At 41.8% G+C, this 14573-nt stretch overlaps 1 protein-coding gene across 1 annotated transcript in view; it reads right to left on the bottom strand.

The window, feature by feature from the left end:
• Positions 1–10758, bottom strand: part of OIT3 (oncoprotein induced transcript 3) — a 37090-nt gene extending 26332 nt beyond the window's left edge. Inside the window, exons 1-4 of the mRNA XM_006271585.4 lie at positions 10164–10758; positions 6300–6674; positions 5626–5736; positions 1439–1561 (exon numbers count right to left, since the gene is read on the bottom strand). Coding sequence (XP_006271647.2) covers positions 1439–1561; positions 5626–5736; positions 6300–6674; positions 10164–10227 — 673 coding nt within the window. The 5' untranslated portion in view covers positions 10228–10758. The remainder of the gene's footprint in view (positions 1–1438; positions 1562–5625; positions 5737–6299; positions 6675–10163) is intronic.
• Between the last annotated feature and the right edge of the window lie 3815 nt (positions 10759–14573).

Here is a 14573-nt window from a genome sequence, read left to right as displayed (position 1 = left end):
GGAGGCATAATTTTTTTTGATGATTTATTCATATTTATGCCCATTTAAAATATGGATTGTTGCCTGATGTTGACAGGTGATTGCAACTGAAGGAGATGTCCCTAGATGTATACTTATACTCTATATTATTTATATTACTTACTATAATGAGTGCCTGGCCCAATAATTAAGCTTCAAATCCTGAACATAAATCAACCTAAAATCTAGCTGCCAAAGTAACTTAAGCAGAGACATACCAAACAACTCCGAAACTAACTCTGGTTCAGACCACTCAGATGTTCCCAATATTCCCAGACTTGCATTCCACACCCATCTCAAAAAGTAGTCCCATCCCAGGCTATCACCGCAGTCTTATGTTTGGCCCATAATCTTACCTTGTTATAGGACCACCAACTACATTCAACGCTAATCCTATCTCCAGGGCAACCCACAAGCCCCAGTTCTACTGCTGACCCTGAGTCACCATCCAAACCATAACCCTAAGCTTGTTCTGTAGCCAAGAAGAAACTAAATGTTAACCTTAGTTTGGGGCCATTTCTGGCCTATCCCTAGTGTAGGTCACAGGCTCCAACTTCAGCTCCCACCTCAGGCACCAACACTGACCAGGGCAACTAACAAAACTTCAGGCTAAACTCACAGTCCAACTTCAATTCTAGTTTGACCACTGGACTTCACCCCATCATCTTGTACCATATTTTATCCCAGCTTGTATATTAGTGGTTCCAAACCTTTATCCTTCTGCAAAGCTACAAATGAATTCTGACATACAGAATACAGAATTCTGTCTCTACTTACAAGCCTGACCCATGTTTTGTCACATTACAGCAATGCAAGGTCAGCTCAAACCCTGAAGCACGACCACATGTTTGGTAATCTGTGCAATCATGAAAGTTGCACATGTTCTCATTTGGAAAGAGAGGCTTGTTGATTCTACCTTCCTCAAAAATACCCCACAGTCCTATGTACACGCCCCTTAAAACTGCCTTGCACTTGGGTCATTCTTACATGGATACATATTCTGAACCACATACATGTATTTTTTAGTAATACTCCTTTCCTTTTCCCCTCACAGGATAACACTCATTCATATCTGCTAATAACTAGTAACACACCAGCATGTGTACACACGTGCGTGCGCGCATGCGCGCACACACACACACACACACACACACACTGTGGTTGAAAACAATAATGTAACTTCTTCATAACACCCTTATGGAAGGGTTTCAATAATAAAAATTACTAATAGATATTATAGTAACGAGTAAATTCCACACTAGCTGCTAGATGCTAAGAAAAACAGTATTGTAAAGCTGTTACCTGTGCTAGAAACAATCTCATGGATGCAATTTTATGGAAGTACAGTATAACTGCAGAATACACTATTCAAAGTTAAAATGCCATGTTGGGGCCTTCATTCCCCTGCCTTCTAACTTACCTTCACATGTTTTGCCATCATTTCCCAGCACGCGCCCAATTCCACACTCACAGCGGTAAGAATTCTTTAGGTTCACACAAAACTCACTGCAGCCTCCGTTGTCTAGTTCACATTCATTCTCATCTGCAAGAAACAAACACTGTAATAATATACATTGTGCAATTTCTAGTGCCTGCTGCACAGGAGTTCTAGGAAGACACTGGACTTTGTTTTCTTGCCTCGCCTCACTTGAGCTGGTCAGGGCAACAGGGGTCAATAACCTGTCACACACTAGAGCTGCTAGCATCATTAGCCTTCCAGATATACCTAGGAGCAAAAGAAGCTAGAACTGGACTTTTGGCTCTACTTGTTCAGACTTCTTATTGTGCTGCAAAGGTTCGACGTCACAAGGAAAAAGCATTACCTTACACAATCAGTTCAGTTGTAGTCCCCTAGAGAGAGCAGTGGTACAACACAAACTGACTAAGCATCTGCACTGACATTTGGTGCTGTCTGGAATGAACTTTGGGTAAAACTCCAGGTCCATCTTGAAACTGAAATGAAATTTCAAGATTTTCTTATTCAAATTAATTTACAAATAAACACAGCTTGTGTTATAGTTCTGATCTGACTGTGTTAAATTCCAGATGACTTCCCCACAGAATCTATGCAGAATTTTTTTTAAGATGGGAAGGAAAAGGAGGAGGCACCTTTGAATTCCTTTACAGAGCCCTGAGAAGGCTGTCATTTCTTTTCCTTTTTGTGCTGAAGAGCTTTTCATTCATAGGGATTTAATCTGTGTCTGCATATAATGACTACATCAAAAGGGAGAAAAATAATTACTGGCAGTGAGTCATAAGACTGATGATTTTTCTAAGTCAAGGCAAGATGAGGAGGTTATCAGTCAGTTAGCCTTGGATTTCTTCTAAACAGCTTGCTAGTTATTTTTTACCAGCTGACAGAAGCTAAAAATAAGGAAAACACACTTTTAAACACAGTAAAGAGAGATGAGCCTTTTAAGGCAATCCTCCACTAACTCCACACCATCAAATCTGAGCTGGTGGCATGTTCTTCTACAAGTGACATGAGCCTGATGTTCTCAGCTTCAGGAATGATCTGCAATCATACTTATATTTAGGAGGGGGATTCAGGAGCCACAGTAATTGTCCCTCAACAGACCCTGTTACTTGCAGTTACTCCTCTAGTTCTGGTAACCCATAGCAGACTCTTGCCTAGAGTCAAATTCCATGGAAGTCTTATAAGAAACAGATATTCCTTAACAGATTAAATTGGGAGAGCACTGAACTAACCTCAATGGTGACTCAATCCAAGATTGAGCCTAGGTCTCAAGAGATAAAACCCAAGAGTGTATTGGTTCATCACCAGGGCAGCCTGACCTCAGCAGGAAGACAAAATCCTGACTTTAACTCATACTTTTGTCTGTGAATGAACATACAGATAAGTAAAAGAAGAATTTGAAGACGAGTGTTTGGAACTGGGATTCCTAAGGTAGGCTAAATGCTTAATGAACTGAATGAAAAAGTCATCTGAGTTCAATGGTAGATAGGATTCCTTGGTGCTGCCATATAGTACTGCTGTAGCATTCCCAGCCCACAACTGACTGGAGAAGGGAGAATATCCTCAATGAGATCAAAAAGACATGGGTAACGTTCACATTTTTGAGGCCAGCCTGATTGTGTTAAAAATAAATCTGAACTTAAATTAACCTGGATCAGAGGAAATCCATTAGAAAGATGAGTGAGCCATATGGTTTTAGAAACCGCAGGCAGGAAACTAGAAATGTAATTGCCAAGAGGTGTTGCAACATCTGGTTATCAGGCTGGGAAACAGTGGTGTTGAAATCCTATCCAACCCTGATCACTGGAGAGTAAAAGAAGCTTCAAAATGCTCAGGCAAAGCTGAGAAACCAGTGCCCCAATATTCTTATGTGAAATGCATCAGTGGCCTCAATAGGCCCCATCCTGCAAACCCTCTGCCCACTGAATTCTCTCTCTTTCAATTTGAGTTATGAACAACAAGATGACTTACAAGATTAATTGAAAATAATTATTGCACCCAATCAAACAAACAGCTGGGAGTAAAGGCAGAATAGGCAGTCCTGCAGCTTCTACAGCTCCATGGCAAAAAGTTATTGTGGAATCAAATTATGTGTGTGCGCCAAATATTTTTTCCCCCTTTCTTCCCCCTTTATGGTTTAAACAACTGCTCCTGACACTGTTCACACTGGCCAAGTTCTGAGGGGTAATGTGTTGCTGTTCCACGGACAAACTTCAGGTCCGTCTCCAGCTGCAAAGTTCAGGTCAGAAGAAAACACAAGCTATTTGATCAATCTTTTATCACCAGGTACTTTGTAATGGTTTAAGTTTTAATTTGTAAAAGCTTCCCATCACATTTTTTAAATATTTATTGTGTCTACAGACTAGGAACCTATACATATTTGGTGGACTAGCATTAGTAAGAAACTCATCCACCTCTCAGTTTTCACATCCAACATTATACCTTAGAACCACAGAATCACAGAAAATGAGGATTGGAAGGGACCTCAGTGGGTCATCTAGTCCAACCCCCTGCTCAAAGCAGGACCATCCCCAACTAGATCACTCCAGTCAGGCCTTTGTCGAGCTGGTCTTAAAAACCTCCAAGGATGGAGATGCCACCAGCCCTCTAGGTAACTCATTTGTTCTGTCATTTGCCACCACTGAGAAGTTTTGCTCCATCTCTTTGGAACCCCCCTTCAAGTAGTTGAAGACTGCTATCAAATTCCCCCTCAGTCTTCTCTTCTTTAGACTAAATGAGTCCAGACTCAAGGCACAACTTGGAAATTACCAGCTTTTACTTTTCACTTGTTCTTTGACCACAGAAAAATACTAGAACAATTAACTCCTCTGTTGCAAAGAAGTCAGAAATACCACAACAGATGCTGACATTGTGTGCCACCCTGCAGCACCCTTGAAAGGATCTCAAAGTATCGCACAGTGCCACAGCATCCTGGTTGAGAATCACTGTTCTAACACCCCTGGCACATTACAATTTTGTGTGATTGAGTGTTAATTGTGCTATAAACATTAAAAGTGCTACACATTCAGCCAATTTATGATGCTGCGAAGTGGCAAGCCAGCCAAAAAGATACTCCATAAAATATTTTGAATGCCTTTGTGGCTCATTTGTATGGCACCATAAATTGAATATGGAGCACTGCCAGACCTGGGGGACTGTCAGAGGGCTGAGACTGACAATCAGCTGATTGTCAGCCTGCCTCAGACAGCCCCAGGTCTCATACTGACCCTGAGGCTAACAATCAGCTGATTGATGGCCCTGACTCAAGACAGCATTGGGTCTAGAATAGATCAGGCCTGGGGGAAACCCTGGGTTCAGGATAGAGCTGCTACCTGCCTGATCTCCAGGATCAGACTGGGGGCAACTCCACAGTGGCAGGATCGGGATTGGATGAATTTTATGCCTCATCCCAAACATTGTGCCTCCTGCCATGCACATGTGGTGTGGCAGGCAGCAGGACATTTGGGATGGGGTATAAAATTGGTCCACTCTCAACTGCAAGGGGCCGTGAGTATATTTGCAGAGTTAAGCCTAAAAATACAACAGTGGCTTTTGAAAAGACTGAGTCCCAAGTCCTGGATAGAGCCCTGCAAGGACAATAAGACTATCGTATCATAAATCTCAGCATGTAGCACTGTGCCAGTGAATGTGACTTGGCTTGAAAGAATAAGGAATTCAGTAGAGCAGTGGAGGAAGTCTCTAACGACAATCAGTGAGCCAGTGTCCGAATACAAATGAGGCTTCACAGAGGCCTTCTAAAGAGACACTGTCGCCATCAGCAAAGTTGTTGCTCTCCGAGTGGCTCTTTAAATCAGCTGCTGTACCAAAGAGAAAACAAATTCAGCCTCAGGAACAACTATGGTTCCAGGGTCACCAGGATAATGATCCTAAAATTGCTTATTCAGTATCAGAACAGCTTAACAAATCCTGAGGGGGGCCATTGGTGACTAGCAATAAGTCTGAGAATTGTTACAAGCAGCAGGAGGTAAACTTTACTCCATTGTTGTGTCTTTTATTCTTAAGTAATTGAGAGGCAAATTATGAAATGAACAGAATGCAAACATCAGTACTTTGTTCTGCTTGTTGACCTTAGCTAGTGTCCAGCCATATTCCTTAACTTCTGTCCTTACCAAGACAGGTCTGTCCATCAGGTCCTAGTGTTGTCCCCAAAGAACACATGCAGTCTCCAGTGTCCAGGCACGAGCCCTGGCAATCCACCACATCACAGATGTCATAGAAATCTACAGAGTGACAAATGCACTATTAAAAGAAAATAGCAAGTATTGACCCATTACTACTACTAGTGCCATGAGTTATGTGTACTGTTAGGTGCACAAGGTATAGGTTGAGTGTACATTAGAAAGACTGAACTGATTTAACTTGCTCAAAATGGATCAGTTCAAGTGGTACCAGCCCTACTGAAGATCCATTTCTATGGTTTAAAACTAATTTCCATTAGATTAGCTAAATTTATTGTTGCAAACTTTGCTTAGGTGATTTACCAAAGCAAACTAAACTGACTTAAGCAAGGGTTAAATCCATTTTAAATGTAGTTAAATTAATTTTTGCACCCCTACAATTAAATCAATTAATTGATTTAATTAAACCTGCTGAAACTTTACTAATAGACAAGCCCCTAGTCTGTGCTGCTTCATCTCTCAAATCTTTGGGCAAGCAGGGAAGAAATCAGTCATTTTCTCTTGCAAGGGTAATACAAATCTTCTTAGATCAACAACCCCATCATCAGTTGTTAATCACAAGAGAGAAGCTATTTCAGAAAGAGGGGAGTTCAGTGGTTACTTACGCCCACAATATGCATGGAAGCAGACGCTTGGCTTGATTAAACGGTAGACATAGTACCCGCCTGGACATGCCTTGACATCAACTGTATTATTCCAAAGGCAGCAGTTCCCACTGAAACTGGCACAGGCTTGCCTTTGGACAATGCCATCCGACTCCCTAGGATGGCTGCCATTTAGCCAGATGGGGGCGTGAGTACCACAGTAGTTCTCTGGGATGCAGAAGGTAGGCATGGCATCACCAGCCATGCCAGTGAAGCGATACCACTCCCCATCAATCTGACTATCACAGGTGGGCCGATCCCGGGAACCATTGATCTGGTGATCGGTGTTCCTCCATGGCTCATTCAGGCTGATGTAGGCAGAGCAAGGGTCCAGGGCTGAGACATGGTAAAAGACAAGAGAGAATGCCCACCAATTATCACACCACATTTCTGGCTGGCAACTACAGAAATCAGAAAAATATTCTCAATATAAAAGATTATTCCTAATGGGCAGAGATCCAAGAGGAGACAGAATGATGTCAGCTAAACTATCATCCTGCTTACCAGAAGTATGAAATATTAAGGACAATATACTTAATTGCTTTAAAAACAAGCAACATGAATAAAGCAAGTAGACAGAAAGACTGACTTGTTGATTACCTTCTGAATAATAGGTCTGCAGCACAGCAGTGGAAAACTTTAACAGATTTGAGGTTTAGCCTGTACATACATAAGCTTGCAGCAAGAATGGAGTGGGCTATGCAAACTGACCAGGAATCAGTTCCATGGCATTCATCCAACTGCCAGGCTCTGATTAAGGATCTGAGCATATTGAATTTAGTGGTTAATTCTCCCATCGACTTCAGGGGGAGAAAGACATCAATTCTGCAGCTTTTATAATCATTCATACAAAGCCATTCAGTGATAGTCTAATTAAGTATTTATCAAGCACTAGTTTTCTATATGAATAATCCAGACATTACCATCAATAGTACGTTAAAATGTAAATGACAGATAGCCATGCAACAGTCATAAGAACCCAGCATGATGTAACCCACCCTCAAGCATCACCTCAAGCAGACACGAGGAAGAAGGTTGCTTGTATCTGGAGACACACAAGGACTTTCCCCATCTGCCCTAAGGGCCTTTTCTGTTTTCTCTAGCAACCTAACCCCAGCCCGATGTGCCTCAATATGTTTATTGTATTTTGTGTGACCACACGTTTCATCTCTTCTGCACCAACAATAGGCTCCCTGTCATTTTGTGTTGTCCTCTTTCCTTATATACGTTCTTAAAACCTAAGTAATAGGATACCTTGATCAGGATGCCCAGGAAACCCATACACCAGGGGTGGGCAAAATGTGGCCTGGGGGCTGGATGCGGCCTACCAGGCCATTCTATCCAGCTCACGGGGCCCCTAAAAATGTAGAAAATTTATATTAATCTGCCCTGGACTGCCTGTCATGAGGCCCTCGATGGTTTGCCAAAACTCAAGTAAGTGGCCCTCTGTCCAAAATAATTGCACACCCCTGCCATACGCTATCTAGCTTGTGTCTATATTCCTTAAACATCTGCAAGCTCCTTTGACTTCAGTGGGAGGGGCGTATGTAACAAATACACTAAGAAAATATCTTTATAAAGACCTTTCTGAACAAATAATTTAAATGGAAAAACATTGCTGTAGTAAATGAAAATGCAAGAATAATATTCATTTTCATCCTTCCTGTCCTTAATCTTTATTTGGCAACTCTTGTTAAAAAAGACTGGAGTTTAGATTTTCACATATATTTAATACCCTATTAAGCACCACTAAACCATGACTGGCTATATCCTTGTTAAACACAACTTATGCTAATATTGTCCTGACTAGGGAGAATACACTAGCAGGAGACTAATGATTATCCCAAATTAACTAGAACATACTGTATTTCTTTCTTTACTACATCCTTACAGTCTATAATTTCTGCTTGCTATTTATTCTTTAGCTCAAAAAATGGCATGATCCAGTTAATCTTTGACATGGAAACTATGACTGCTTTAAAAAACAGTTAGAAGTTTGTTTTATTTACCTGCATCCCCTGAGAATACCTGTTTCACTGAAATGCTACCTTACCCCTTCCTAAGCGTAACAAGAATCCTCAGGGAATCTCTCAGTAAACATCCTTACACCATCTGCAATCTCAGACAGTTGACAGTCTCATTTGGCCTTGAGTACAGCATAAAGGGCAGCAGCAGCTGCAGGAGACAGAGGGCTGCAAAGCTGTGAGTTGGAGCCATAGGAAAGCAGGCTTCGTTAGACAGAAAAGCTTTTAAAGCTTTTTTTGCGATTGCACTGAAATCACGTGCAGAGCAGCAGATTTCATATAAAACTTGCTCATGCCAGGCATATTGCTTTTCCCAGCTAAGAGCTGCAGGGAGGAGATCTCACTAGGAATCCCTGGTGAGAGTCATATTGTGATTCCCTTTCTGCACCCCCTTACCTACCCATCTCCACCACCTGCTCCATCCACACAAACATCACTATTTTATACACATTCTCAAATAGGTCACTGTGCCTCCAAAATAGGGACAGACTTGGATGTTATTTAAGGGATCCCAGCCCATTTTTTCTTACTATTGGGAGAAACTAATTTCATGGAAGCACTTCAGAATAGATACTACTGAAGATACTACTTTCTTCACAGTTAACCCACACTTGTTTCTTGCATAGGCTTCTACAATATGATTTGCTTTGGGTTTAGGGAAGGTCACTGACTAAGAACCAAAGCTTTCTGTATTAGCAACAAAAATGCAGCAAAATGAGAAATGTCTTGTCAGCTTCCCAGCAGAGTAGCACTGAAGATCCCTACAATACGCTTAACATTTATACAGAGTCCTTCCTCAATGGGATCAGAAAATACTTGTTAGCTCGCTAACAGACACTAATGAATTTAAAGATGGGATTAAATGAATGGAAAATGCTGTGGTCTGTCCGGAAACAAAAGATGAGAAATGCCATATTAACAAGGCAGCACCCCGGAGGGAAAAATGCCCATCATCCCCTGAGGCTGCAGAGAGTATCTGACAGGAGATGCTTATATAGTCCTTTGCCCTTACAAAGCTGCAGCCTGCTGTAGCCATCTGCAGACAAAGAGCTGCTGAACCCCTGTCAAGCACAGGCAGCCTCCTCTCAAATGACACTGCCCTTAGCTAAGTGAATGGTTTAAGTGGGAATTTTTTTACCCTTTACATTTCTTTTCCAAAATTCAAAAATATTTATTTTATGACAAAATAGATGTCCTGAGCTTGCAGTTGCAGATTTTTTTTCCCCAGACTTCCCTTTCCATTAAGTATTTAAAAATCCCACCATAGTCAACAGGACACTACAAAATTAGCTTTCATTTTGAACATTTAAGTTTGTCAGCTAAATGAAGTCAGTAATTTGTGTGTACACTTCAACTTCTACATTACCTTACACAGATCACATTCATGAGGCTGATATTCAGGAAGAAGCTTAATCTTATGTGAATCACGTAAGTGGCAGTCTTTGCTCCGAGATGAATAAGTAATGAAACTGTAGGCCTGCAGTATGTCTCTTAACTGAGAGAACAGAGGGAAAAAAAACTAGCATGATACCTATCTGTTGTAGCCAGTGTTACCGAATACTAAATTCCCCCACCTCTTCACGATACAGAAACTTGGGATGTCCCCTCAGAGGAAGAGTACACTTTGACAGAAAACTTCCTCTGCAGGAAGGATGGTAAAAATCACCCTAACTATAATATGAATACTGATTTCTGTATACTATTCAATTATACAAATAGTGTATAAGGGCACCCAGCATAAACCTGGAAATATAGAGCATGCAGATGCTCCTTAAAGCAGTGCCAAGCTTTGGTTACTCACCCATTGAAGATACTGGCTGTAACTGGACATAAACAGAGAAGGAAAAAAACAGGTACTGGAGCATCTCATGCAGCAAAGTCAAAGATGCCACCTGAACAAAGAAGCCTTTGAACTGTCTGCAGCTGTTCTCTCACTCTCCTCCTCTAACTACAGCTCTCTATGACTTTTAGTTTTCGACCCCCAGCTTTCTGAAGACTGGCTCTGCTAGCTGTACTGCAGGGTTTATCAGAGGAAGAGGCTAAAGGGATGCAGGGTACATCAGCCTTGACCTGCAGAAAGCAGTTCTGCCATTTACTGACAACAGGAATATTTTTACTGATCAATTCTGTTTTTAAATGCATCCCCCTATTGTTTTCTTGAGTGACTGCCCTACGGTGACACCCCTCATATCTTATCTGGAAAGGAATTCTAATGAGGGGACACCCGGACATCCCTTAGGGATGGGAGAGAAGGGCAGATGTATGCTAACTTATCTCTGCTCCTTCCATAAGTCATATGACTCCAAGGTACTCATTATACTTTTTGCAGTGCCCTGTACTGAGTAGAGTCAACTAGTGCATAGGCAGCACCCTACTGAGACACAAGAGTGCTAGTCTCCAGCACCAGAAGCAGTTTCAGCCTCTTTACAGTGAGACTGCATTATATACCAATAGGCTTGGCCACTCAGCAGTTTTACGATCACATTTTAAACATCTGTGGGCCCTTTGTACCATTTGAAAAAACTGCTGTATAGCTCCCTTTCAGGGAATAAGTGCAATATACTAGGCCCTCTTCACCAAACAAAGCTCAGCTGGCCCTCAGCAGCTCCAGAATCAGCTGAGCACAGGCTCTGCCCCAGCCTGTGGGACAGGTCTGCTCTAGTGCAGATTAATTCAAGAGCTGAAGTCCCTGAAGCTACAGATTCAAGGCTCATCTGGGTTGACTCAGCCCTTCCTCCTTCTGAAGTACATAATATAATCTTATATTAGAGGGAAAATGAAGTTTTTAATAAAAACAGGACTGAGCACCTGGCTGCTTTGCAGTTATAAAGATGCTATGATGTATCTGAAGAAAGAATCTATGTGGCTGAAAACTCCCTTGTCAGTGGTATGTTGCAGATTGTACGCTTGGCTGCTCTAGCCCAGCAATAACTTTTTTCAATGGTGAATGGGTCCTGTGTTTAAGTTGTTTGCAAATATTTTAGGTCTATTTCCATGAAGATTGCTATATAAATGTTTGCTGTTGTCCCCACCAACAGAAAGGCACATTTTTACTGAATATTTTGATGGCACTTAAGAGTACTGCGTAAGCATAACAGAAGGCAAATTCAAACTAAAATATGCCATGCCAGCACCAGGAAAAATAAGTCTTTATAGGTGATCATTTTCATTCCCAGAAGAACTAAAACTGAAGAAAGCAAGTCAAGGGAAGTTATGATTTGCCATTTTCTTTCAGAGGCTGATTCATACTTGAATTCAAGGGTAAATAAAACTGACATGTTTGAATTGAATTTCCCATTTATGTTAGGGGAGTGCATATTTCTGTCTAGTTTCACTGCTTGCTGCTCTTATTTCAGTAGGTAGTGTATTAGTCTTGACACTAGTAGTATTCCAATGGTTTTATGGGAAAGATCAATGTCCAACAACCTCTCACACATTTATGCAACTCTGAAGCCTAAAAGGTCACACAGACAAGGCTCTATCCCAGCCTCTCAAGGAGCTTGAAACTGCAGTTTCAAGCATTTAAAAGCAGATAAATTATCCGAAAACCATTATCCCTCTTATCTAATATGGGGATTCAATTTAAAGCTTTAAAGATGCAACATGCTGCATTTGATCCAATGTGCTCTCAATGTTTTCAGTATGGAGGCCTGTTCTGGGAAAGCCACCACCGTATGGAGTTTTTCCATTAGTACACTCATCTTTGGCATGCACCTCCCCATCCTGCAGTCCAGCCACTGGTCTTAAAAAAAATCAGAGGAACTAGAACAGTGCCCAACTGGGAGGATGCAGGTCTCTAGGCTTCCTTGGAACTACCGGTATATGTAGGCATACTTCTAGAGCAGGGTAGGAGGGTGAAAATACAGAGCTCCTTATCTAGTGGGAGTGTAGTTTGCTTAGCATAACTTGTGAAGTCTGATCAAGAAACTTCCATAAGCTACCAACTGTTCAGAGTTCATCAGTGCTATTCCCTGTGTTGACTGAGTGCTGTTGAGCAATGAAGCATTTTGTGCCCAAGATGAGCCCATGTCAGCTGAGCACACTGGAAATGGCCGAGTTGTTTGATGTATGACCAGCTATAAAGCTCCAATTATACAATTCTGCAGATAGTTGCCAAAACTCACGGATTTTGCAAAGCCACAAGCTGTTTGATTCACAAACCTCAAACCAGGAGATCACCCTTCCTGAACACTTAGATTGGAAAAAAAAAATCATGCTGTTTATTTAAATGGGTATTTTTTCACTGCACCATTTGTGGTTGCCAAGACTGACTTTTAGAGACTCTGGCTAAAACTACCCTCCACCCCCTTCCTCCTCTCTCTCTTTCACAGAAGTTTGTAGGAAATATTGTAGAGATGCTTGTTTGAACTAATGAAATCCCCTTTTGCAAAAGGAATCCTGACAAGCCTGACGAGAAGGAGGTGAGGGAAGAAGGGAGCAAAACAGTACTTCCTGCTGCTGAAAAGCAATTAAGAGTCTGACATGTGTGCAGATTCCCTGTCTGCAGTTAAGTTGAGGATGTATGTTCCAGATAAGCCCAGACAGGCTGCCACGACTGATTACGCGAATGTCAAGGACTTCTCATAGATAGCCTTTATTTCTGTAAACAAGCTGTCCCAGGACAGAGCACTCATGGTTGACCCAGACTAAATTCACTTATGCATTTTTACAGCCTTTGATTTGCCACTGTCACTAGAACTGAAAGCACCCAAAATGGGGAGAAAAAAGAATCCATTAAGTTTCTAGTGCAATATTAAAAGTCAAGTCATAACAGAACAATGCATTTGGTTCCCAGTATAGGACAGTCAAGGAATTACTACCTTCCTGTAACAGGAAAAAATTGTATTTACTATTCAACTGATGACATTCATCCCTATATCTCATAGTACTTTACAAAGAGAAACAAGCATTAACAGCAGATAAAGGAATGATGACAAAACATGAACAACTTACCCAAGATCAAAAAGCAAGTCAGTAGCACAACTATTTCAGTGGCTTGTCCACTGGATCACAGTGCTAACTCAACGTGCTGACACCTGCCTTTCCAATACTTTAGACTTGGGAATCAAAATCTACCATCTTCTGGATATCAAATACTGTTCTAGGCTGGCATTCTGCTAAACATGTTCAAAAGGGATTTGATCCAGGGAGATGATCCTTCATCTCTATGCGGCATTGGTCAGGCCACAGTTGTAGTATTGGGTCCAGTTTTGGGCGCTGCACTTCAAGAGGGATGCGGCTATCATTGAGAGGGTCCAGAGGAGGGCCACTCGCATGGTCAAGGTGCATTGGGCAGGCCCTACAAAGAGAGGCTAAAGGGCCTGAACCTATTCAGCCTTCACAAGAGAAGGCTGAGAGGGGATCTGGTGGCCATTTACAAACTCACCGGGGGGACCAGTAGGAATTGGGGGAGGTTCTGTTCCCCTGGGAACCACCAGGGGTTACTAGGAATAACGGCCACAAATTGTTAGGGAGAAGGTTCAGGCTGGACATCAGGAGACATTACTTTACAGTCAGGGCTGCCAGGCTCTGGAGTGGGCTCCCAAGTGAGGTGGTGCTCTCTCCTACCTTGGGAGTCTTCAAGAGGAGGCTGGACAGATATTTGGCTGGGGAGATATGACCCCAGCACCTGTTCCTACCCAGGGCAGGGGGTGATGATCTGTTTCGATCCCTTCCGACCCTAAGCACTATGAAGGGATTTTTAAAAAATAGAGTAATGTCAGTGTGAAATCAGGATTGATTAATAAAGCTAATAGTTTCTAAGGACTAATGAAAGTAGGACATGCTTATCAAAGACATTTTTAATAAAAAAGAAAAAAAAGAGAGAGAGAGCACAAAACAAAACAATATTAAAGCCACTGGCTACTGTAACTGCCCAAAAGCAGCTTGGGGAATAGAACAAGGGACTTTCAACTAAAAAAAAGCAACCTTGAAAAATGCAAATAAAGCTGCTCCACCAGCCCAGCTAGTGGAAGAAATATAGTCTCTTTGCTTGGCAGTGATATGGCTCAAGAGATTGTGGCTAGGGACAGAAGTTACACATAAACCAGTTTAAGTGATCAGAAACGAGTTTAAACCTGTAACAGAACAGAAGCTCAGTGCGCATAAACCAGTTTCAAAATGTCTGAAACTGGTTTAAGACAAACCTGGTTGAATGTAGTATTAGACTTAACAGACAACTGATTTGGGTCAAACCAGTTTATGCAATTTC

The sequence above is a fragment of the Alligator mississippiensis genome, chromosome 6 (genome assembly GCF_030867095.1).
Source record: "Alligator mississippiensis isolate rAllMis1 chromosome 6, rAllMis1, whole genome shotgun sequence".
In the NCBI taxonomy this organism is placed as follows: domain Eukaryota; kingdom Metazoa; phylum Chordata; order Crocodylia; family Alligatoridae; genus Alligator; species Alligator mississippiensis.
This window is presented reverse-complemented; position numbering and strand designations above follow the sequence as displayed.